The 25,054-nt window shown below is 41.2% G+C and overlaps 2 protein-coding genes and 2 non-coding genes across 7 annotated transcripts in view; all 4 read right to left on the bottom strand.

The window, feature by feature from the left end:
- Positions 1–360: 360 nt before the first annotated feature.
- On the bottom strand, positions 361–6,901 carry HSPA8 (heat shock protein family A (Hsp70) member 8). The gene is made up of 9 exons (XM_020792374.3): positions 6,748–6,901; positions 4,598–4,807; positions 3,868–4,073; positions 3,620–3,772; positions 2,968–3,523; positions 2,609–2,811; positions 2,012–2,210; positions 1,392–1,624; positions 361–753 (listed from the first exon to the last, which is right to left on the bottom strand). Exons 2-9 carry the CDS (start codon positions 4,800–4,802, stop codon positions 568–570), a joined length of 1,941 nt encoding a protein of 646 aa, XP_020648033.1. The 5' UTR covers positions 4,803–4,807; positions 6,748–6,901; the 3' UTR covers positions 361–567.
- On the bottom strand, positions 1,059–1,155 carry LOC140701931 (small nucleolar RNA SNORD14). Its single transcript, XR_012080945.1, has one exon. It is a non-coding gene; the product is annotated as a small nucleolar RNA SNORD14 (small nucleolar RNA).
- LOC140701932 (small nucleolar RNA SNORD14) lies at positions 2,329–2,425 on the bottom strand. The gene has a single exon (XR_012080946.2). It is a non-coding gene; the product is annotated as a small nucleolar RNA SNORD14 (small nucleolar RNA).
- Positions 6,902–12,221: 5,320 nt separating the features above from the next.
- Positions 12,222–25,054, bottom strand: part of CLMP (CXADR like cell adhesion molecule) — a 49,458-nt gene continuing 36,625 nt past the window's right edge. For all 4 annotated transcript variants that reach the window (XM_078379626.1, XM_020792395.3, XM_078379627.1 and 1 more), the window contains 6 exons: positions 21,409–21,566; positions 20,613–20,814; positions 20,342–20,506; positions 17,642–17,764; positions 16,765–16,906; positions 12,222–14,409 (listed from right to left, as the gene is read on the bottom strand). In XM_078379626.1, the coding sequence (XP_078235752.1) occupies positions 14,115–14,409; positions 16,765–16,906; positions 17,642–17,764; positions 20,342–20,506; positions 20,613–20,814; positions 21,409–21,566 (1,085 nt within the window). In that variant the 3' untranslated portion in view covers positions 12,222–14,114. The remainder of the gene's footprint in view (positions 14,410–16,764; positions 16,907–17,641; positions 17,765–20,341; positions 20,507–20,612; positions 20,815–21,408; positions 21,567–25,054) is intronic.

Raw genomic sequence — 25,054 nt, 5'->3', positions numbered from 1 at the left:
CCTGTTTAAACTTGCTTGTGCAATGCCATAGGAATCGTGCCCCTAGTTATGACTACTAGATTTTAACTAGACTCCCGTATTACAAACAGCTACATTTCAGATCTACACAGCTGTCAAAACATAAAGTCCCTGTTAATAAGGGGGGCCCTTTCCTGGTCACAAAAGCTACTTCCCTTTGTGAAACTTCAGTGTTTCCCTCCCCCCTAATTGCATCTGGCTACTAAATGAGTGTCGAACTGGCAACATGGCCTGCTCTACAAATATTCCTCTCAAAGAAAACCTTGGACCTCTAGCAAATGTGAAGACTGGGCTCTCCCCTAGAAGTTGTGCCTCATGACATAAATCAAAACACAGGAACTCTTGTTTATGTTGCCAATTAAATAAATCTTGTTTATTGGGACTCAAGTTGCAATTCTGTATATTTGTTTTTTACAGTACTGGTAAAGTGCAATGTTTGCCCTTCCCCTCCCTGTGGTCGTTTAAAAGTATCAAGAATGCCCTTGTAAAATTAGTTTGAGTCCTTCAAGTTCTGAAGTTGAATTCTGGGAATGTCGTTTCTGGAGCGCTTTAATCGACCTCCTCAATCGTTGGTCCAGAAGATGCTCCTCCAGAGGGGGGTGCTCCGCCACCAGGGAAGCCACCTGGCATGCCTCCAGGCATCCCACCAGCACTCTGGTACAGCTTGGTTATAATAGGGTTGCAGACCTTCTCCAGCTCCTTCTGCTGATGCTCAAATTCTTCCTTCTCGGCAGTCTGCAAATAGGGCAAACAGAAACAATTATATCTTGAAAGGATACCTAGCTAAAAATCACGGAGTATAACTTAGCCATCATTAGAGAGATGTGAACTGTGTATAGACTAAAAGAAAAATGTAAGATGCTGGGATTCCAAATTTTCTCCTCTGGGAGTGCAGTACCAAGATCAAATAAAGGATCACAAGTTCTGCAACTGTTTCAAAGTGCAAATCATTTGTTTACTTTGGTGTTAAGAATCTGCCAACCATCATCATCAGAAAGAAGCTGCAGCACAAGGACTAGAGGATTTGCAAGATTACAGGGTCGCTCAGACATCCAAGGAAGGTACTTTAGCCAACACAGGTCTCTCAACCTCTGGTGGAAACTACGAATGGTTTTGGAATCATCTTCATCATTGCAACCCAAGTGAATAAATCTCAGTTTTATCTGTTTTATCACCCACTGATAGACTAAGGCACTGACATTTTATACTGCGGTAATCGGCCCAACATAATCCTTGTCAGCCTTTATTCAGGCTACCTTGTAGCAAGCACCAAAAGCAGAACTTTGAAATCTAATTATTTGGTCGCTATAAAAAAAAAATCAACAATAGCATTTTAAATGCAACATCACACGTTATCCAGTTTGATTACAAACCTGGTTCTTATCCAGCCAGTTGATAATCTCATTGCATTTGTCCAAAATCTTCTGCTTGTCATCATCACTTATCTTGCCTTGAAGTTTCTCGTCTTCTACAGTTGCCTTCATATTGAAAGCATAAGATTCTAGGGAATTCTTAGAAGACACCTTGTCACGCTGCTTCTCATCTTCTGCCTTGTATTTTTCAGCTTCCTGGACCATACGCTCAATGTCTTCCTTACTCAGACGACCTTAAAAACAAAACAAAGACATAGCTTCGTTTTTGATTCTTCAAACATTATACAACGCTAGCTAAGGTAAAATAAGCGTGAAGTACCACTGCTGTGATCCCATTCAGAACAAGGAACTTGGAAGGCAAAGGGAGACATAACAAAACCTAAGCTTCTTAAGCTTATGATGCAGTTTATTTAACATTGCCTAAAAACATTTAATTAAAAAAAGTACACAAGTGAAAACAAAAAAAATGTGGTGGTACCTTTAAAAAAAAGTTGCATCTTTAAGGTACCACATTTTTTGCCTTTATTTTCACTTTTAATGCTTGCACAGACTACGTGAAAACTTAATGCACTGCATATATACTTTCCTGCTAGAAACAGCCATCAACCATCTGTACGTACCTTTATCATTTGTGATTGTGATCTTGTTCTCCTTGCCGGTACTCTTATCCACAGCAGACACATTGAGGATACCATTGGCATCAATATCAAATGTTACTTCGATCTGAGGAACCCCCCTGGGAGCTGGAGGAATGCCAGTTAATTCAAACTTGCCCAGCAAGTTATTGTCCTTGGTCATGGCTCTCTCCCCTTCATAAACCTAGAACAGAAAATCAAGAGTAACATTGAGCGTATTGTTCATGCAAACAGGACCACTTCGGCTCTATCTATGGAGCATCTAGGCAACTTTGAAAGACAAGACACTCAACTGTAGGCGGTCGCTCAGACATCCAAGGAAGGTACTTTAGCCAACACAGGTCTCTCAACCTCTGGTGGAAACTACGAATGGTTTTGGAGTCATCTTCATCATTGCAACCAAACATGAGCCCATTTGCTATGGTCCTGGCAAGTACCGACCATAGTACAGGCTTTTTAAAAACATGCCTCGTCTTACAAGGTTTGCTAATACGCTCTGTATCAGTATCAGAAAATTAAGCACCAACACTGTCAGTGTCCCAATCCTTCCAAACTCAATGAAATGTTTAAACCTCTCCATACCTGAATCAGCACACCTGGCTGATTGTCAGAGTAAGTCGTGAAGGTCTGAGTCTGCTTTGTGGGGATGGTTGTATTGCGTTTGATCAGGACAGTCATGACCCCACCTGCTGTTTCAATGCCCAGAGACAAGGGAGTGACATCTAGCAATAACAAGTCCTGGACGTTTTCAGATTTGTCCCCGGAAAGAATTGCAGCTTGAACAGCTAAAAACAGAACAAGAGAGAAGCTGTTAAGTCATTCACACAAATAAAAAATGTCCGGCAGCTACATCTGTAAACACAGTGCACAAGTCACTCAGTTGAAACAGTACCATGAACCTACAATTGCTTCACAGGTGCGAAAATAGTAATTGTAATTACCTGCTCCATAAGCTACAGCTTCATCAGGATTGATACTCTTGTTGAGTTCTTTGCCATTGAAGAAGTCCTGAAGAAGCTTCTGGATTTTGGGGATTCGGGTGGACCCGCCAACCAGGACAATGTCATGTACCTGAGATTTATCGAGCTTCGCATCCCGCAGGGCTTTCTCCACGGGATCCAGAGTGCCACGGAACAAGTCAGCATTCAGCTCTTCAAAGCGAGCTCTAGTAATTGAGGTATAGAAGTCAATGCCCTCGTACAGGGAATCAATTTCAATACTGGCCTGAGTGCTGGAGGAAAGGGTACGCTTCGCACGCTCACAGGCAGTGCGGAGCCGACGGACGGCTCGCTTGTTCTCACTGATGTCCTTCTTGTGTTTGCGTTTGAACTCGGCGATGAAATGGTTGACCATTCGATTGTCAAAGTCCTCGCCACCCAAGTGGGTGTCCCCGGCCGTTGACTTGACTTCAAAGATGCCATCTTCAATGGTGAGGATGGAGACGTCAAAGGTGCCGCCGCCAAGGTCAAAGATCAACACATTTCTCTCTGCACCAACCTGGGGGGACACAAACACCAACCCATTTAGATCAAGAGAAAAAATCTTTTCAGTACCAGAAATCTGCTTCTGACTGCAATGCCATTTCCTACTCACTTTTTTGTCCAGTCCATAAGCAATAGCAGCTGCGGTTGGCTCATTAATGATTCGGAGTACATTGAGGCCAGCAATGGTTCCAGCATCCTTTGTCGCCTGGCGTTGGGAGTCATTGAAATAAGCTGGGACTGTAACCACAGCATTAGTAACTGTCTGCAAAAACCAGAGGTGGGAGAAGCATTACTTATCACACCCTCATCACTAGTCTCCAAGTAGAATGTCAGCTTCAACTACCCCAAAACTCTCACCTTTCCCAAGTACGCCTCCGCTATCTCCTTCATTTTGGTTAGCACCATAGAGGATATCTCCTCAGGATAAAAGCTCTTTGTTTCTGCTTTGTACTCCACCTGGACTTTTGGCCTACCAGCATCATTCACAACAGTGAAAGGCCAGTGCTTCATATCAGACTGGACAACAGCATCATCAAATCTGCGACCAATCAGGCGCTTTGCATCTATAAATAGATATAAAGTAACTATTAACATACAAAGCCCCTTGAGATACAGAAAGACTCAAAAGTAACCTCATAACAGAAACTCCTACTTCTATCAAGGGGACTAAAACAAATTGTAGCTCTAAAGAAGTGCAAGGCCCCATACTGGCCAAGAGAGAATTACACAATTCTGTCTTTTATCTCAGGTCTGCACCAATTTATCAGCACTTTGCAGTTTCCCACCACTCTAGTATTCTTCCTATTCCTTCCCTCTCGCAACTTGGGCTGAAGAGAAAATGGAGGACCCTCCATGAAGTATAGATTTACTGCAAAGTTAAGGTACAATCAACTACAAATTACTTCATGCTCTTATTAAGAGAAATGGTGACATCACTGTTCTTACTATACCACAATTACACAATATTCTCCCTCTTCCAGTATTTTCTGAAGTTTTCGTATTATAAAAAACTACACTTAAAACTTTCCACCCTCCTCAAATTTGACTATTGAGACCCCAATTTCTCAGAAAACGGAGGCATTCTTACCAAAGACCGTGTTTGTGGGGTTCATGGCCACTTGGTTCTTTGCAGCATCTCCAATAAGCCTCTCTGTGTCTGTAAAGGCAACGTAGCTTGGCGTGGTCCTGTTACCCTGATCATTGGCAATGATTTCCACCTTCCCATGCTGGAAAACACCCACACAGGAGTAGGTAGTGCCAAGATCAATGCCAACAGATGGTCCCTTAGACATTGTTGCTGAAAAAAAATAGAGAAATCTTATTACAGGAATCAGGAAAATATAGGCCATCCCTCCATGTACAGTCTTTCCTTCAGTTCAGTCTTTGCCTTATAGTAAAGCATCAATTTTTAAAGAGGTTTTAAAATTAATCTTGTAACTAGACACAATGAGCAAAAGAAAAATACAACCATGATTTATTGAAAGTATTTTCAACCTGCCTTTCTTTTTTAGTCTTTGTTCATGGTTTTAAAGACTGTCTTTTAAACCCTCCCTGTTTTCAAGTTTCAACCTTGTCTTTCACTGTTGTGTAAGCTGCCTTGGGTCCTTTTCAAGGAGGAAGGAAGGCAAGGTAAAAATATTTCAAATAAATAAATGAAATTAAAGAGGAAGTCTTCTCAGGCTGGGAGGGGTCTAGAGGATGCTTTTCAAATCCTAGCCGCCCCCCTCTTTGAACTGCTCCATAGGGGCCACCACAAGTCAAATGCCCTCCAGAGAACATCCTCCTCCCAGAGGCCGGATGCCCTGACTCACCGATGCCTGCTTAAACCCTAACCCCCCAACCCCTCCGGAAGCCCGGATGCCGGTTCCGCCTCTCCAAGAGCAGAACGACCTTGAAAAGCGACCACGTGGCCTGGCCCGGCGGCGGCCGCCCCACGTGAGGCGCCGCGAGCCAAAGGGGGGGCGGGGCGTGGAAAAAGGGCCACATTTTCTTCCCCCATTGGCTCCTTCCCGCACGGAGCCGGGCCGCAAGGGGGCGGAGCCTCGGCGGGGGCACGTGCTCTCCTGCTGCCGGCCGGAACCGGCAGAGCGCGCTGCTGAGCACGTGGGCGGCGGAGGGAGGAGGAGGAAGGGCGAAGCAAGCCATGAGGTCACCGGCGGTGGTCGCCCCCGTCGCCGCTTCTTTCTTCCTTCCTCCTTCGGAAAGAAAGCGGCCGATGCTTTCCCCGATCGGCTACGAGAGAGTAAAAGGGCAACAGCATCGCTTTCCCCAGCCGGATAAATGGCGTACGGAAGCAGGCGCCAAGATCCGCCACCCCTGCGGCTTTTTCCTCTCTCTCCCCCTTTCCCTTCTTTTTTCATCTTTGAAAGTAACCCCCTCGAAAAAAACAAAAAAACCCTCCTCTCCTGAGCCCAGCCCCCTCCTGCTTCAGATCCGCCATTTTAAGCATCCAAAGACCACCACCACCCGCTTTATCCTCTCTTCATGCTTAGGGAAGGCGCCTTCCTCCTTTCCCGCCCCCCCCACCAAGAAGCGTTGAAAAGCCCCCGCAAATTTCCCGGATTTGCTATCCAGTCTCTTCTCCTCCCCCCCCCGCCGCCATCACCACCGGGAAAGCTTCTTTGAGAAGCGTGTAACAAATCCAGAATCGCCTCTTTTGGACGCTTCTCCTGAAAAGTCCCGAAAGCCAAAAAAAAGGGGGGTGGGCGCAATGATAGGTTTTCTTCCCACTCCCCGCTGGTTTCCTTCCTCCTGTTAGTAAAGCAAGGGCTTAAATCGGATAAAGACCAAAGATCCCCGGGTGTGGGGGGGGGGGAGAAGAGAAAATGATCATTTCCTTAACTGACTTGGCCTAGTTTCCCCTTTTCTCCCCCAATTCCCTTTAGCCTATTGTTTGAACATTGGGTGGGATCTTTTCGCTTCTCCTCCTGTTCCTTCTCCATTTCACCCCTTTTATCCCTCTTCGCTTATGCAAAATATATATATATATAACCCAAGGTTGCAGGCAGCCCAGCTAATGATTTAAAGAACCGCAGGGAGAAATTTTTTTAAAAAAATTACAAAAGGTGGCAATTATGATTCTAGCATTGCTCCTGGCCCTTGCCTTAAGCGTAAGAAGCGAAAAAGAAACCACCCTTTTTAATTTCAGAAGCTCTAAAGGAAAAAAAAAGGGAACAGGACTGAGAAACCTGGCGTAATCCTAACCCTGATGCTGTATAAGAAAAGAAAGAGGATTACCTGCTTATCGCCGCACCGGCTCAAAATAAATACCTCAAAGGACCCTCCGCGAGAAGGACTAAGGAAGAAGCGACTCCCCTGCGGGCCCCCGTGGGCTTTATATAACGCCGGAGAAGCTTCCAGAATAGCCACGCCTCTTTCCGGACCGCGGACCAGTCCGCCGCCGCCGCACGTCCGTTTTCCCCGCCTCCTCCGACCAATGGGGTTGAAGGGAACGCATGCGGCCTGTGTGACGCAACAAAGGGGAGCGGGGAGGGGGCGGGGCGCGCGGTGATTCAACGCGGCGAGGCGGCCGGCTTTTTTCCCCCCGGCCGCGGCCTCCTTCCTTCTTCTCCTTCTAGAACGTTCATCCCTCCCAGCGCGAGAGCGTGCGTGGGGGGGGGGAGAAGAGGCCGAGGAGGAGGAGGGCGAACCAATGGGAGCCGGGCGGGGGGGGGGAGAGAAAGACATCGTCTTTATTTGCATAATCGGATCGCTGGTGGCCGGGAAGGAAGGAGGAAAGGCCAATCGCCTCAGAATATTAGACTCGCCTAATTTACATAATACGCGGCGGGAGGGCCGCTGGCTGAGGAGGAAAGCGAAAAAAGGGAACGCGGGTGATGGGAGGACAAAAAGAGTTAGCGGAGCCGGCGATGGGGGAGTGGACCAATCAGCAGAGCCGCTTTGGAGGATGGCGTGGAAGCTGTCCAATCGGCGCTCTGGTTACCTCAGAGCGGGAAAGGGAGTGGGCGGGATGAGGAGAGCCGCATCTTTGGCGTTGGCCTTTGTGGGCGCGGGAGGGGGGAGAAGAAGGAAGGAAGAAAGGGAGCCGGGCACAAAATGGCGGCGCGGCGCCCTCTGTTGCCGCAGGCGGTTGGCCGCGGGCCAGCCGAGCGGGGTTAGCTGAGGACGCAGGCGTCCCGGCGGGTGGAGCGGGCAGGGTTGGGTTGCCCTAAAAACGCAACCCTCCCATTCACGGGAAGGAAAGCTAATTAATCTTTCCACCGACGAGGTAGGGAACCCATTTGCAGAAATGCTCCCCCCCCAACAGTCGCGCTTTTTGAAATCAGGACTTGCTCACATTTCAGGTTCCCTGAGAATCATCCCTGGGGTTTGGTGTTGGTTTCCTCACCACCACATTTTCAACGCCTGATTATTGTTTTAAAGGCGGGCGCCCTTTTCAAAAGGGTCGCGGGGCCACGTTTCAGCTGTCCTTAGTCTTACGGTTGGTTCCTCGTCGTCCTCTGGCCCGCGTTTCCTTTTTATTTCACGAGAATGTCGTCCTGAGGCGAGAGGCTTGAGGCTTAAACTCTCCTCCGCGGAGGGCCTTGCGAGATTTCCCCCCTTAAATCTTCTCTTTAAAAAAAAAAAGTAGCCGTTTTCTTCTGTTCCAGGATGTCCCGCTGAGAAATGAAAAACAAAAATGTTGCGGCTCCTTAAAAGCTTAAAAAGCTTTTTGTTTCAGTGTTGAACCACAAGTTTATATACGTATGTAACACATTGTATCCTTATGCATAATCCCTGGGGTTGGCAGTTCTATTTTACTCCACGTGTCTGAGGCGTAGGAAATCCCACAATGAAATACAGTACTGTAATATTGTTAGTCTTTAAGGTGCCACGATACTATTAACTCATCCTTCAAGTTAGTTAGGCAAATGGCCGTTTCTAAATTTTTGGCATTTTTTCAAGGTTAAGCCGTCTTGAAGAAACATGTATTTGGGGCACTAAGGCACAGTCTTGTATTTTTATTCTTTGTTTGCCTCTTGCACTTCTATGACATTTTCTCCAGACAGTGGGACACAAAGCAGCTCAAGAATCAGTCAAAACATGATAAACAGCAATTGAAAATGGTTAAACAAAGGATCGTGAAAGTTGTCACTTGAAACAGGTTTAAAAATAAAAATCTTTAAAAGCACATAGAAAGATACATTACCAGCAAATGTAGGGAAACGAGCCGTGTTAATGTAAAACACCAAAAGCACATTGGAATAAAAATGTTTTGACTTGCCATGGAGAAGCTACGGTCCAGTCTAGCCTCACTGATGTTGGAACCAAGAAAATGGCCTCTGTATCACCTTAAGATTCAAGGAAGGTAGTACAGTATGGGGAAATACCACCCAGACCCACGCTGTAAAGAGCTTTACAGATCATAATCAACACCTTGAATTGGGCTCGTAATCATCCATGTTATTGTCTAGTCATTAAGTCACGTTTGACTCTTCGTGGCCTCATGGACCAGAGCCACGGCCTCCCTAAGTTTAGTCAAATTCATGTTGGTCGCTTCGATGACACTCCAACCATTTCACCCTCTGTCGTCCCCTTCTCCTCTTGCCTTCACACTTTCCCAACATCAGGGTCTTTTCCAGGGAGTCTTCTCATCAGATAGCCAAAGTACTGTATTGGAGCCTCAGCTTCAGGATCTGTCCTTCCAGTGAGCACTCAGGGTTGATTTCCTTGAAAATTGATAGGTTTGTTTTCAGTTGGGCTCATACAGCCTGAAGAAATTAATCTCATCTTGCTACTGAAAAATCCTTTCATGCTTCTCAGAGACGTCTTTGTCCCTAAGGTGTATTTTTCCTGAGAAATCTGTTTACTAGATATGTTAATTTTAAAGTTTAGCTAGAGTGCTATCAATAAGAGCTACGGTACTTCTAATGAAGTCTTGTGGGATCTATCCTGTTTCCCCGAAAAATAAGACAGGGTTCTTGTATTCATTTTTGCTCCAAAAATGTAGCAAAGGCTTATTTTAAGGCTTATTTTCAGGGGATGCTTTATTTTTGTAATGTAAATTCTACCTTTATTCAAATACAGTTATGTCATCTTCTGGTTGCTGCACAGTGGTGGAGGATGGGCTTTCACTTAACTAGGGCTTATATTGGGGATAGGGCTTATAAGCATCCTGAAAAATCATACAGTACTAGGGCTTATTTTCAGGGAAACAGGATACAGTATCTGCAATTACTTTTTCTTTTGCAGAACTGCATTCAGTCATGAAAATCATAAAACTCTGTAGTCATGTGCATCCGGAAGGTTGACATTTCAGTTTTGCATTTGCTCTTGAAAATTTTGTCTCTAAGCAACTTATATACTTTGAAATTACTTATATTGATAATATGCTTGACTCTAATTAGAACAACATGAATGCTTCCTATTAACAATTTACATAGAAAGTGTCAGGTCTGCCCCTGCATCTTATGTTTTCTGGAACCCATTGTTTACCAGTCTTTTAGTGCACTCTAGACTCTCAGATCATTGACCTTTGACTAACCAGGAGGTGACAGCCCACTTCTATTTCCAGCATGGACTCCACTCTTCTCACACACACAGAACTGATGACATTGCACTGTCTCATCTTCTGTCTTATAAACACTTTTGGCTAGGTAGATGTAGTTTCTCTCACTTCCCTTCTTCATGCTGTCACTTTGCTCCTCAGTTCGGAAAGTTTCATTACTCACTGAAACATAAGCCGCAGTTTACTCTTAGGAATGCCATGGTGTTGTAAAATATATTAAAATTATAAGGTACTGATTTTTTAAAAAGGAAAAACAGCTATAGTACAGTAGAAAAAAGGTGGAAACCAAAAGGAATTTAAACTGGTGGTTGAAAATGGCAGTTTTGGCAGTTTTGGCACTATTTACAACTCCATGGAAAAAGTGTTCCATACTTAGGGTTCTACAATCAAGAAAGCTGTGATATATTGATTGCCGCCTGCAGTATTCCAAGAGGAGCTTTCCTGACCATCTCAGGTCATGGATTTGCTGATGTAGGGAGGTATAGGTATTGCATTTAAAACTGTTTATGGTTTTAAAAGGTAAACCCTATAACCGTGAATTGGTCTCAGAAGTAAAAAAAGGTGACAGTGCAGCTCTTCAGAAATGATGTAATAAGATTACCATAAGCTACTTAAACGCCTTTATTCTGCACACCTTATGTTTCTGGGTCATCTTCAAGTACACACTCCCATGCACAGCACATTATAGCAGGGATGGGCAAAACACACCTCTCCATATCTTAAGATGCACTTTGCAGCATGGCTTACCATTGATTATGATGGCTAGGGTTGATGGGAATTGGTGCCCAGCAGCATCTGGAGAACTATATTTTGCTCAAATCCTGTGTTGTGTAATCCAGTTGTTCAGTCACCAGAGCATGAACCGCGGGCAGATTCTCTGGTAAAAGATACCTCTAGCCACTGAGGCTTCCTGGGCTCACGAAGTAGTGAAGAAGTATGCACTCCCTTTTTCAGAGGGAAGAGTAATGCTACCTGGGATTCTACACATATTTTCCATGTGTAAGATGCCCCAATCTATAAGACGGCCCCCACTTTTCTAACCTCAAATGAAAAAATTTGATTGCTGCTTTCTTCGCCACTTCCTAAGCCTGGGGCTTAGCAATAGGAGGGGGAAAGCAACAATCAAAGGGCTGCAGGATCCCTTTGATGGTTGATTTCCCTGCCGCTTCATAAGCCCACAGAGTTTAGCAAAAGGGAGGGGAAAAGCAGTGATCAAAGTGCTTTGATTTTTGCTTTCAAGCACTTTCCTCACAAGAAAGTGGAGGGGGAAAGCAGGAACCTTCAAAGCGCTTTGATTCTTGCTTTCCTCCTCCACTTTTTGTGAATAAAAAAGCGCTTTGATTCTTGCTTTCCTCCTCCACTTTTTGTGAAGAAAAAAGTGCTTTGATTCTTGCTTTTCCCCCTTCCTCACTTTTGTGTATAAGACGAACCTCAATTTTTAATCTAAATATTTTAGAGAAAAGCATTCTCTTATGCATGGAAAAATACAGTATTTAGTTCTCAGATATAGATGCCTATAAAGTTTCTACCATTAGGATTCAGTTATGTTGGCCTGTATCCAGCCTTTCACTGACTCCAGGCATTGTTTCAATAACTGAGCAGTCTCAGCCGACTCAGATAACAAGGAGAAATAGAACTGCAACTAACATTAAATTGGTGATCCACCACCCTGCCCCCCCAGCAGCATTGTACAACAGCTTCAATTAACAACAACAGTTGTTAAAAATAATATGAGAAAACATGGATATTTATAGGACTTCATAGGCAAAATACCATTAAATCCCCCAATGCAAGTTTCTGAAATTAACCCAACAGGTAGGAGTAAAATTGTTGTGTTTTCAATCCAGTTAAGGCAGTGGTTCCCAACCACGATGTTCTTTGACTGCAGCTCCCACAAGCCCTTGCCAGCACAGTTAGTGGTGAAGGCTTCTGGGAGTTGCAGTCCAAGAACCTTAAGAGACTCAAGGTTGGGAACACTATTACAAAGTCATTGCGGGGTACAACAATCCTTTGATGGATTTTTTTTTCTCTCCCCCCTTTTTTTCTTTTTGCTTTGTACATGGAAACTTTTGAGGAGTTGCAATGGCTCAGTAAAAAGAATCAAAATGTCTTGGAATTTAAAATAATATTTAGTCTTCAGGGGAACCCCTCATAGAAGGCTTTAGTTTCAAAACTTTGATTAAAATTATGATAGTACTCCAAGTTTTGTTGAACTGCAGTACTTAGCCTGCTGCCTCTTTATTTAAAAACAACAACAAAACAGTCTTACTAAATTGTTGATTCAAAGGAATCTACAATAAATATTTGCTTCCCTTTTTGTTGCTCATTCTGAGCACAAGTACACCAATAATAGCAGGTAAAAGAGAAGTAGTTTACCAGTTTACCAATCAAGAACTGAAGTAAAACTAGAGAAAATTTATGCAACAACACTAGATAGTAACTTGTATACAGAGTACAGTAAATACTTTAAATAGATTATTTTACAAAATAAATGTTTCCTTTTTTTTCACAAGTGTATCTTCCCTTTTGAAACAGTGTTGATTTCAAAAACCATTACAGTTAACATCCCTTTGAGAGTGAAATGGCTTGTGATTTTGAATAAGATTTTCCACTTTTCTGTATAAAGTTTCTATTTTTCCCTGTCTTAGAATCTTGTAAAATTTAACGTGTAAAATCTTTTATGGCTCCTTTTAATATCAGAATCCAAAGTTTGTGCTTCACCATTAAATAATAGCAGTTGGATGGTGAATATAATATAAAATGAAGGCTCAAAACTATCAGTACCTTGTAAATGTATCACAGGCTATCTGAATATCCTCTATTCTGTGTCAAGTGCTTTCTGTTCTTCAGTAACAAAAACCATCTAACACTATGTAATTAAGAATATTGGTGGTCTCCATTCCTTTGTCCTCTTCTACATTCCTTATTTAATATCATCTGATACTAGTGGTATTCATTAAATGATCTTTCTACCCTAAAGAGAGACTAATACATTTGTAAAATCATACCTGTTGAATTCTACGTTTTCTCTACATGGTCGTTATCATTTGTACATGTGAGTGTTTTCTTCAAAATTATTTACAACAAGCTATCCCAAAATGTACCTAGAAATTTGCTAATTACATTATCCATTGTGTTCTGCACTGTTAAAAAGAACAAGAAAAGGCCTTGGAAATATTGATCCTAATGATGGGGGGGGGGTCACTATTTCTAGTGCAGAGCATAAAAATACAGTTTTTTTCCAGGGTTCTATTTTAGTCCCTCAACAAGTTGGTTGTTGTTGTTGCTGCTACTGCTGCTGTTCTTAAAATCTATGATACTTTTAAATCTGAAGAGGGAATTTGGGATTTGATTTTAACCTCACATTCTAGAGATCCATTAGGATGTAAATTCCTTGACTTGCATGAATATACAAATAAGGACAGAATTGGCTTTGGCTCAGTGAGCTTCCATCTATATTCTTTCAGTTATACGTACCTTCTTATATTAATGCACTGCTTTGTTAAGAGAAGACTCCTCCAGCGAACACAGCAATTCAAAGTCCTATGCTGCTTCTCAGTTCCGCCCCCAAGGTATTTTCTGTTCTGTTCCTGTTGTTGGTAATTCATTGAAGGGCTAGGCACAAAGCAGCTGTCAATTTCCTTGTGAAATTGATCAGAATTATTTCATTGGAGAAAACTGATGCCACAGCTGAGATGATGGTTCATGTATACATTTTGTGGGAAACAGTACAAAATAATTTTTCCCTTCAGAGTTCTGTTGAACTATTATACTTTTGTGCTTCATTTACAACAATATTTCAAGGCTCCAGCATGTTACTTCAAATTTCCCTTCTCTTCCTTTTAAGACCAAACAGATTAAAAAAAAAAAAAATTAAAACCCAGTCAACATGAGTTCTCTTTTCAAGCCTGTATGTGTACCTCATAACAAAAATATTTAGAAAATATTGAGTGAGAGATTTTGTTGTGTAGTGAATGAGTGTAGGAAACAAAAGTTCCTCTGGATGATAAACAAGCTACGTAATTTAACTGCACAATGCTGGTGGTTTATGTGAGTAATGGGTACAGGTGGAGACTGAATAGGTTGTGAGGAACAGTCAGACTGTCTGGAAAGCCCGACTCTGAGCAGGCACCATGGTTGGTGTGGCTTCTATTTTCATCAGGTTGGTGTGGTTAATTTTCTTTGGCTCATTTCCCCTCCCGTTCATCTCCAGCTGGCTAGGTTGGGTTGGTGTTATCTGGGGAGTAGCCTCTGTTGACAATGTCTGTTGGCTGCGAGAAGCACTGTTTACAGTTGATCTGGTTGAGGAGGAACCCGAATGTGAACTCCTGGAGCCAGAAGAAGAAGAACCAGGCTTGACTAATCGAGCTTTTGGTGCCTCTGCATCTTCTCTGTAATCAAAAGAGACAAGTAATTAAACATTTCAAATAACCAGGAACATAGACACACACATATATAATAGATTTTGAAATGCATTTGTAAATCAACACAGGTTCTGGATTATTTGTCAGATGTACAGCAGTATTGATTACATGACATTTTATCATTGTGAGGGAGACAGCTGAAGTAGTTTATATCCATAAATTGCAATATATGTCTAAAGATCTAAATAAAAAAATCTGTCCGTCTGTCTGTCTGACTGACTGACCTACACTTGTAGAATTTCCTTTCTCAAAACTCCAAATCAGTAGTTGATTCAGAAAAAAGACCCAGGAACAAAACTATTTTTTCTTCAACTACAGCCATATGTTTTCTATGGTAGAAAGTTAATCATTCTACTTAATGGACAAGGTGTTTATGAAATTAACATTTTGAAAGCTCATTACAAATGTTAATAATACTATTATCACTTAGAAAGTTCATGATCTCTGCCTGTTTCCCTCTTGATTTGGTCCCCATTCCCATGACAGTGAACACAAATCTGTGCTTAAATACTGCACTGTGTGTGTTTGTAAAAGTGTGTTATGATCCAAGAAAGCTCAGACAGAAATAAATTTCTTAGTCCTTCAGGTGCCACAGTACTTTTGTTTCTCTTTCTCTTTCGTTATATTGCACATTCTGAAACAGACTTACATGGTTTCATTTTTGAGATAATTCTCTTTAGCCTCATTTCTAAAGAAATGTTTATAATGTTCTAGTGTGTAGATTTATAACTGCAAAAGTAATACTGTATGCAAAATAAATTATAACATTCCTCTTGATAATTCAGAAGCATGCATACTGATACAGGACATGTGAGTCAGGTTACAAATATTTATACTTCTCTTAGAACAAATATTGAGTTGGCATTCACTAAAATGTATAAGTATAAAGTTACAAATGTTTATATTTCTCTTAGAACAAATATTGAGTTGGCATTCACTAACTTATGACAAATAGAAGGGGAAGATATGGAGGCAGTGACAGATTTTACTTTCTTAGGCTCTATGATCACTGCAGATGGTGACAGCAGTCATGAAATTAAAAGATGCCTGCTTCTTGGGAGGAAAGCGATGACAAACCTAGATAGCATCTTAAAAAGCAGAGACATCACCTTGCCGACAAAGGTCCACATAATCAAAGCTATGGTTTTTCCAGTAGCAATGTATGGAAGTGGAGCTGGACCATAAAGAAGGCTGACCACCGAAGAATTGATGCTTTTGAATTGTGGTACTGAAGGAGATTCTTGAGAGTCCCCTGGACTGCAAAGAGAACAAACCTATCCATTTTGAAGGAAATCAACCCTGAGTTTTCACTGGAAGGACAGATCATGAAGCTGAGGCTCCAATACTTTGCCCATCTCATGAGAAGAGAAGACTCCCTGGAAAAGACCCTGATGTTGGGAAAGTGTGAAGGAAGGAGGAGAAGGGGATGACAGAGGGCGAGATGGTTGGACAGTGTCATTGAAGCAACCAACACGAATTTGACTCAATTCTGGGAGGCAGTGGAAGACAGGAGGGCCTGGTGTGCTCTGATCCATGGGGGTCACGAAGAGTCGGACATGATTTAATGACTAAACAATAACAAACATATTTACAGAGATCTCAAACTGAGCAGCACTATTGTATAAGCATTTTCCCCATGGAATAGTGGCTATTTACCCTTGAAACTTCAGTCCTGAATATCTTATTTTATCAGCTTGCCATAGACATGCAGACTGTACTGAAACTATGTTCTCACTTTAGATCAGAGAATGGGGAACATATGACTCTCCAGTTAGTTTGATTGCAACTCCATCATCCCTGCTGAACATCCTGACTGAGGCTGATAAAGTCCAAAATCATCTGGCAGACCATAACTTCTCTGCTCTAGACAGAGGGGAAAATACTTTAAGGTATGCTTGTGAGATGCTTACTGTGGTGTAGTGGATAGAGTGATGGACTAGGATTCAGTGGACCTGGGTTTGAATCTCCACTCATCTATGAAAACTCACAGGGGTGGGGTGGGGATGGGAGTGGTAAATCCACTCCTTAAATGTTTTACCGGGAAAGCTCTATTAGACTTGCTATAAGATAGTTACAACTTGGTAGCACATATGACACACAATAGGTCTGTACAATGATTTATGGTTACTATTATTTACTGGATTGCTATTGCCTATTGCGTGTTTCTCCCATCTCATCTTCACTACTTTTCAAAATATGTCACATGCAGGGAAAGATCTCCCAGTCAATTTTATGGCTGAGTAAGAACGAGAATCCAGATCTCTCAATGTTACTCTGATCGCCAAACCACAGACTTCAATGGGCTGCTACTGAGTTAATTACCTTATTTCATTTGGGACTTCTTCTTCCTCATATTTCTTCTTTTCTTTTCTCTTGATAGTCAGCCAAACAACCAGAAAAACCAGAGAGAGGCCTCCTATGACTCCACAAGCTGCCCCAGCGACTATGCCAAAATTCTGTGCACCTGTCAGTGTACAAAGGTAGACCTTGCTATATTTCATATAAAACAAAATGTTGCCATAACATTTTATGTTTCTTTTGGTGAGTTTCCTTGTTGGACAATCCCTGTATTCACATAATCCAGATACAGTAATTTCTCCTTATGTAACATCTTCAGTTTAGCGAGGTGAAATTTATTGTGAGAGTATATTCATAAGACCGTGTGGTTTTAAAATCCCTCATAGTGAGACCAGCAAACTTTCATCTTAAGCATATTTTCTGATATGTGTTCAGTCAATAAAAGTTTGGAAATGTATCCAAAATCTGTGTTTAAATATTTATTTTAGTCCATGAGGCATGTCTGACAGAGTATCCATTTGTAGCAATTTGTAATGTCAAATGTTCTCTAACAAAAAGCTTAATCTGTAAAGCAGTAATTCACCCCCTGTTGTTGTCATGAGTACCATATTAATAACTGCATGCTTAGATGACTTCTGAAATGTGGGGAGGGGCAGGGGCTAACGTTCTCCTCTAAGAATGATTGCCTGGGTGATCACTGATGAACAAGAATGATATGGTAAAAAGAAAATCGAGGCTAATTGATAGGCAAGAGAGAGAGGGGTATTGAATATTGCCCTTCGAAAATTTTATAGTATTAATGAAGTGTGTTGTTTTAGTAAATTAGTATTAATGAATCTTAGTATTGAACTGCTTTGAAACTGCTGCCATAACTTTAAAAACTAGAGTCCCATGTACTTACGCTGCACAGTCACCTCTACGATGCAGCTCTCCTGTCCTGCTTCGTTGGAAGCGATACAGTGGTATAAACCTGTAGCCATCCATGTGAGATTCTTCATAAAAATCTGTGCAGGATTGGAAAGGTCTGGAAAAACAAGGAACCAGCTTTAATAAATTAGGTAATGTTAGGAAGTGTAGTTAAGCTATGGAATTTGCTGTCACAAGATCTAGTGATGGCTATTAACTTAGATGAATTTAAACAGGATTAGGCTAACTACCTCCAGAGTTAGAAGTATCATACCTCTGAGAACTAGGTGCTTGGGGATAACAGTGGGAGAGGACTGTCACTCTCCTGTCCCACTTTTGGATTTTCTATAGTCATCTGGTTGGCCACTGTGGGAAATAGAATCTTGGATTAGAAAGGCCTTTGGTCTTTTCCAGCCGGACTTCTCTTCTAATTGCCCCGAGTGATGCCAAGAAGTACATTACAAAATTGAGATGTATCCTGTTGTAATTATGGAGCAGATATTTGAACCCCACTGAATATGTGTGTATACATGTTGGGTTGGTAAATAGTTTATTTCTGATGTTATTTAAAGCAGTATGTACTATTCACCATGTTCCAAATCTTGAGTACTAATTCTTCTTCTGAATATTCTGCAATTTATACCTTATTCTCACAACCAAACTGATATGCCAGGCAGTGAAATGACTGGTATTATGGCGTTCAGACACACTGGCTCTCTGTACTTCTGCTTTCTGTATTTCGCTGACATAACCCCAGTATATAGGCCCAAGAATCAATTTTGGTTTGAAAATTTTCAGAGCTGCAAGCTTAAAAGTCTGCAGGAACAAGGAAAATATTTCAAAAGGTTGCAGAGAAAATGATGCCTAGGTTTGAAATATTCCCATTCAATTGACAAGTCTGTGTTTAGGCATGTCTCATGATCTTTGTATACCTGCAGGCAGCCTGTCTTCCATTGTACAGCTCTTGCCATGTATGATAATCTAGATTTAATTTCGACAAATAGCAAGGAACATCCCTGAATTTTCTTTTCTTTTTTCAGAATTGAAGTTTTCTTCTTTTGCCGTATTCTGAGACTAGAGCTGAACTACCCAGTTTTTTTGGAATAAAAGAGGGACTGCTCTCAATGTTTTTATATCTGTCCGTGGCCACCTAGGAAGTGAAATTTTTAGGTTCCCTGATACTGTGAAAACGGATGATCATAACTTCTTACATTCCATTTATTTTAGTTCCATGAAATGTACAAATTTTGCCATATTGCCCAAGCATTTTCACCAGCACTTGAACTTTTCTTGCAAATATAAACTCTCTATCCTTTGAAGATATAACCTCATTTCCTTAGTGCTTTTTTCGTCTCCTTCCACAAATTCTTTTTCATTGTCAGGCAAATTGTAATTAATACATTGGTCCATGTGATGGGGGAACTAACTAACTAACTAACTAACTAACTAACTAACTAACTAACTAACTAACTAACTAACTAACTAACTAACTAACTAACTAACTAACTAACTAACTAACTAACTAACTAACTAACTAATTAAGTTTTCCATTTTATAATAACTGTGCATGTTTGTTTAGCATCAGCATTTTAGAACTGCAGAGTTGGAAGGGACCCTATGGACAGATCATCTAGTCCAGCCATTGCCAAGGAAGTACAGTGGGGAATTAACTTCCAACCTCTGTCTCCACAGTCACCCACTAAGCTATCCAGCAGTTAAACACAAAGTCCAGAATCTTACTTGTGTTAATTTAAGGTTTGCAGAGCTCACTGTGGTTAATTGCTGCTAATTAACAAGGTGCCAGTCATGTGTCTGGTTGTGTGTGCAACTGTGGAACAGAAATACACTCTGGCACCTCATTGGTTAGCTGCAGCACATTAGGCAAACCTCACGCAAAGATCAATAAGATTCCAGCCTAAGAGTGTAACTTTTGATTAGAATGGTAGCTCAGGCTACTTATTTCCCCATTAGAAGCAACTGCTCTCCACCTTGTTGAAGCAGAGTGCACAAATTTGCTCCCATAGGCAATATACATCAGAAAAAGGTGCCTTGTTCCTGAGTTCTTCAATAAATGGAGCCATGTATAAATATGAGAGTCTTACCGTTTCACTGTAATGTCTGAAGAAGTGGACTTGATCCACAAAAACTCACATTAAACTATAGCAGTCTTTAAGGTACCACAACATTTTTGTTTCCTTGTTTTTGTTCACCTATATTTATTTATTTATTTTTATTTACTAGATTTCTATCCTGTAACAAGGACCAAATATATGGGGCACGTTATCTTTGTTGCATTAAATGGCCTAACCAGTGAATCTGGATGTATGGCCAATTAAACAGGCAATTACTTCACCTTCCGCTTAGTTGCTATGTGTAATCTGTCATTGCCACACCTCTTCAGTTGCAAGAATTGACCCTAAGTATAAGAGAAGTCAAATCGGGAAGACTGATTATATTTGTCGGGGTCTCTATGATTTTGTATTTGACATTCTGTGTATGGAAGCCACCTTTGAATGTCTGGTCATGGAATAGAGATGCTCTGTAGCTTGGGGTGTTTAGACTTGTGTACAAGTGTGAAGGAAAACAACCAGCAAGTTTCTCTGCTTTCCCTGCTTCTAATTGGTCCTGTCATGAACAATCAGAGCAATACTTTCACAAGGATGAACGGAATGAAATTGAAGTAGAAGTGGCTTACTGATATGTGCCATAGGTGGCAGAGACCCAGTTTTCCCCTCCTCGTCAATACGCTGCCAACTGTATGTTATGGGTGTGGTCCCAGAAACAGAATTGCACTGTAGAGAGATTTCTTTTCCTTCAGACATCTGCCCTTCTTTCCAGCATTTGGGTTTAGACGGCTTTTCTGAGCAGAAAAGAAAAATAAGATTAAAGGTTTACCATAATCACAAGTCAGAAAAACATAACATTCAACAAAATTAGCTTTTTAACTAACTTCATAGCAACCATACCAAGAACTTTCAGGGTGATGTGGGTCCACTCGTACTGTCCCGCATTTTTAACTTTGCATGTGTACAGCCCAGCGTCACTTGGCTGCAGGAGAGAAATCTCTAAAGAGGCATCTCCTGTTAGGTAATTGGAAGCAAATGAAACACGTCCCTTTTGTTTTTCAGTGAAGTAATTATAGATATTGCCTCCTGCATAAGTGATCACCTAGGAAACAAAAACAGTCACACATCAGTCAGCCTCTCTCTCATTTCCCATTGCTAGTTTGGCAAATAAAACACAAAGTATGATTTGAAATATTAAGACTTTTCAAACTTTGATTCTTTAACAAGATTGTGTGTGTGTGTGTGTGTGTGTTTTCTGTGCTGTCAAGTCAGAACCAACTTTTAGCAATCCTGACAGGGCTTTCAGGGTAAGTGAGATATTTAAGGACTGGGTTTACCAGTTCAACTCCCTCAAGTCAGTTTCCATGGCTGAGTGGGGATCCGGACCCTGTTCTCCAGAGTCCTAGACTGTCACTCTATGCACTGCACCCCACTGGGAATCCCAAGATCACAATCCTTCCAATTCCATTTGTTATTTCGTACTTCACACATACTCATTATTAATAAACGAAGTACTGTATGTTAGCCTTACGTTAGTTCAGTTGTGGAATTATACCTGCTTTGTGTGTTACCACAAGCTTCTTTTAGTTTATATCTATTTAATTTAGTATTGTATAATCTATTTTAGTAATCTAATTTAGTATAATCTATTTGGGTGATGGTGAAAGAGCACTTTGAATTTTGGGTTTAGGCATACCACTTTTGGTTCAGCGTCAGAATCCTTTAGCAGCCATTCTATGTCCAGGCTTGTTGGCTCCAGGAGATGCAGCCGATGGTGGCAGGGCAGAGTCACATTGGCTTCAGCCACCCTTTTAAATTCCGTTTGGGCCTGTGACATCCAGGTTGAACAAGATGCTGAAAGAGAAAAATCAAGTCAGCGGTTGTCAGTGATTGTGATCCAATAAACAATTGCCTTGGTATTTTTGTCTCATGCTTCAATGTGGGCCTACTGAGGGCATTTGGATTTTGTTCTGTGAAATATTCTCTTCCCCATCCTTGAACTATCTCAGCCTTGGGTCTTTGGCACATTATTGTATTTTTGCCTTTCTTCACCTGCTTGATAAGCTTTTCTGTCTCTAAATGGTTTTGCAATTCAGTAGATTGTTAGGACTCTGCCAGCCAGATATGTGTTTGATGAGTAACTCTTCCTGATTCTTTCACTGGTTTCCAGAGAGATTAAAATGCTGGGCCCTCCACACATCAAAGCAGTGATGAACAGATTTCAGGTTTGCTGACTCTGTTTTGCTGCTACAAACCCAACATCTCTCACCCAGTCCCAAGTGCAAAGAAGCTGCTGAAGGACAAACATTGTCTCCTAATTTCCCTTAAGCTGCCTTAATAACAGTAGCCCAATTAATTTAGTTGAACAAGTTTTGTAGTTATTGCAGTTGTCAAATAATAGTCATAACCTTTTGCTGATCTCTTTCAAGATTGACTGCTAGAATCTGACATGGCATGAGACACAATCTTGCTTTTTATAAAGCTCCTTCATCCCAACCTCCTGTGCTCTAGAAGGGTAATAAACTCTTGGAAACAAATTTGGACAGCATGCTATCATAGTAAGCTTTGTCCTTTATCTCTGAAGAAGATTCATCAGTACTGTTTGCCACTGGCCAAATTCCTGTTCACTTTTGACGCATTCTGCAGTAGCACATTGTGTGTATCTGATTATCTGTTTTTACTAGTTGAACAGGAAGATATTCATTTTCTCTTTATACATGCATAAACATTGTTTTCAACAGAGTGATCCTCTGGCTTGCATAACTGAAGTTGGAGAACACTGAAGCTGTCACAGAATACTCTGCCCATGGAGCAGTTATACTTCATTATTATCAATAGGATTTTGCCCAGTGCTGATATGTGCAAGCCATTGGCAACAGCTTGCAAGTTTTGTTTACTTCACTAGGATTTTGTGGTGAAAATCTAATTTATACCCTGCTCCTACAGGATATAGATTTGAGTCTTTTTGATCTATTTAAAGTGCTAGATAGGCTTGGTGGAACTGCAGCTCCTGCAAGACAATGGAATAGTTAAGGAATAACTTGCTTTTTCAGGAGATCTAGAAGTTAATTTTTAGCTGTTGCAGCAAGATTGGTTAACAGATTATTGGTGCCGATTTGCTAATTAACTCACAGATTGTTTAGATAGCTTTTGTGAAAGATTATGCTGATATTGATAAATATCAGGGTTGCCATGTGCACAAATCAGATGGAAAACATAAAAGTTCTGTAATTATTTGTCTAACAACAGGATGAACAAAATGATACTTTGAAAAGAGAAATGAGGTAGGTTTGCCCCAAAGATATTTATAGTGAAGATTTATATGATAAGTGGATGATTTAATATCACAGGCAAAACTATTTATTTGGCTTCTCTAATGGCGGGAGTAGCTTCTGAACTATTTTGAGTGTTTATCACAGGAGTCCTAAAGTGCATTTCTAATTCAAAGATGGGATGGCTGGATTGGGTTTGGATTGATCAGAAACCTTTTGTGGTGGTGCAACCATACTTTTGCCAGGAGAACGTGCGAGAGAAAGTGGAGGGATGAGAGGCTTAGATTCAACATCGCTTTCATTGGCCTAGCATCAGCTCAGCTCATCCTTGACCAGTTTGATATGTTGTTATTGCCTCCATAATTCTACCTCCAGTTACATTCTAGTAATTATATAGTTAGTTCCACTGATTTTAGCTTTTCAAACTTCGAGTTAGAGCTTGCCCAGAGCAGCAGAATTCAGTTGTGCATGGAAAGAATTTGCAGCTGAATATGGGTGAGGTTATATTGGCAACAGCAGCTTTATCTTGGCAGATAGGCTGAAGTTTCTGGCTTATAGTTTTAATGTGATCTTCTTGTTTTTACATTTTGTGCACAGCTTTCAGAGTGGGCCACTAGAGGGACTCAAATGCTTTTGTTAATATTAGACTGAGCAAAGGAATGTGGAGGAAAAAACCAAGGTATGCAGAGCCTAACCTTTTTTTTCAGGGGCAGTGGTTTTAGAAAGGTCATACTTTTCAAGAACAAAGACAGCATACCCCCCAATGACTGATTATACTGATTTCTTTTAACAAGAGTCAGCCAAGTCCTAGTAAAACACCAGACTGCTCTCTTTAGCCTTTCCTTCCCGAGGAGGAATAGGAACAATAATGATGCATGCCCATATCACCTTCCTAACATTCTCTTCCTCTTAACAAATTCTAGATTCAGAAGCTTGACAAAAACTTCCACTGAGTGAGATAGTCGGAGACTATGCCTTAGATGTACTGAGTTTTCTCAGCAACAAGAACAACAAGAAGAAGGATATCTGGGTATATGAGTACACTGATAGGTCAACATATTACTATTCAGAGGTAGAAGCTTTGCATGGTGCAAACTTGTCATGAATGTAATACCTGTGAAAGGCATATGGTGAATGGCTTCTTTGAAAATGAAAACATATGAGAAGTCTTGTTTGGTTTAGCCCTTGGGTCACCCATATTGTGGAGGAATAAGAAGAGAAACTGTAGCTTTGAATTACGTGTTTATATTTTTATTCCAGTCTAAACAGCTTTTTAGCTTTTTCCTTTCTCCAAGTGCTTTTACATCTTATAAAATATGCTAGGTATGTCACGAAGTAAAACACAACCCCTAAGGCTACCATGTTTACCCTCAGTTGCTCATTGGTAATCATCCCCTACTTTCTCCAAAAAGCCCTGTTCCATCATGTCAGTAGCTTCCTAAAGAAGGGAGCTATATCAAAACAGGGTCCGGTCTTGTGTGTACAAATATACAGGCAGCATAAATAGTTAACAGGAATTTCACCCTTCACAATTAAGCTGTCAATTACCTTTGCGGCAGAATGTAATGCCTTGATTTGCTTGGTTTAAACAAATGTCTGGTTTCTAAGCACCATGATCCATGTCCCCCACCGATCCACCATTTAGAATTCAGTGTCTTTAAAATCAAAGCATTAATTACATAATATGAAGGTACTCAAGTAGAGAAAATGAATTTGGTGGGGAAACTGATTTCAGATACAGTACTAGGTTTTAAAAATAGTACTATGTGTTTTATGGATTTCACCACAAGAGGGCAGAAATAACCAATATCACAAATGTTTTGAACTCTTAACACTTTTTGCTTCTGCTCTCTTGGCTTGCCCTCAAGAAAAAGTATGCTACTTAAGAACTTCTTATTCAAGTAAAGATCTTGTTCTTCTAGGAAACATTTGGGAAGTTTCAAAATCAACATGGAGGAAAAGTTATGATTTCCTGGTTTTTTAAGAAAGACTTCCCCAAACCATTGTGAAGCTGCAGATTAAGCAAATTGAGATGCAAACAAACCAAAGACCACAAGGCAAAAACTTAAA

This window comes from Pogona vitticeps, chromosome 8 (assembly GCF_051106095.1).
Source record: "Pogona vitticeps strain Pit_001003342236 chromosome 8, PviZW2.1, whole genome shotgun sequence".
Classification (NCBI taxonomy): Eukaryota; Metazoa; Chordata; class Lepidosauria; order Squamata; family Agamidae; genus Pogona; species Pogona vitticeps.
The sequence above is the reverse complement of the archived record's forward strand: the minus strand, read 5'-3'. Positions and strand labels throughout refer to the sequence as shown.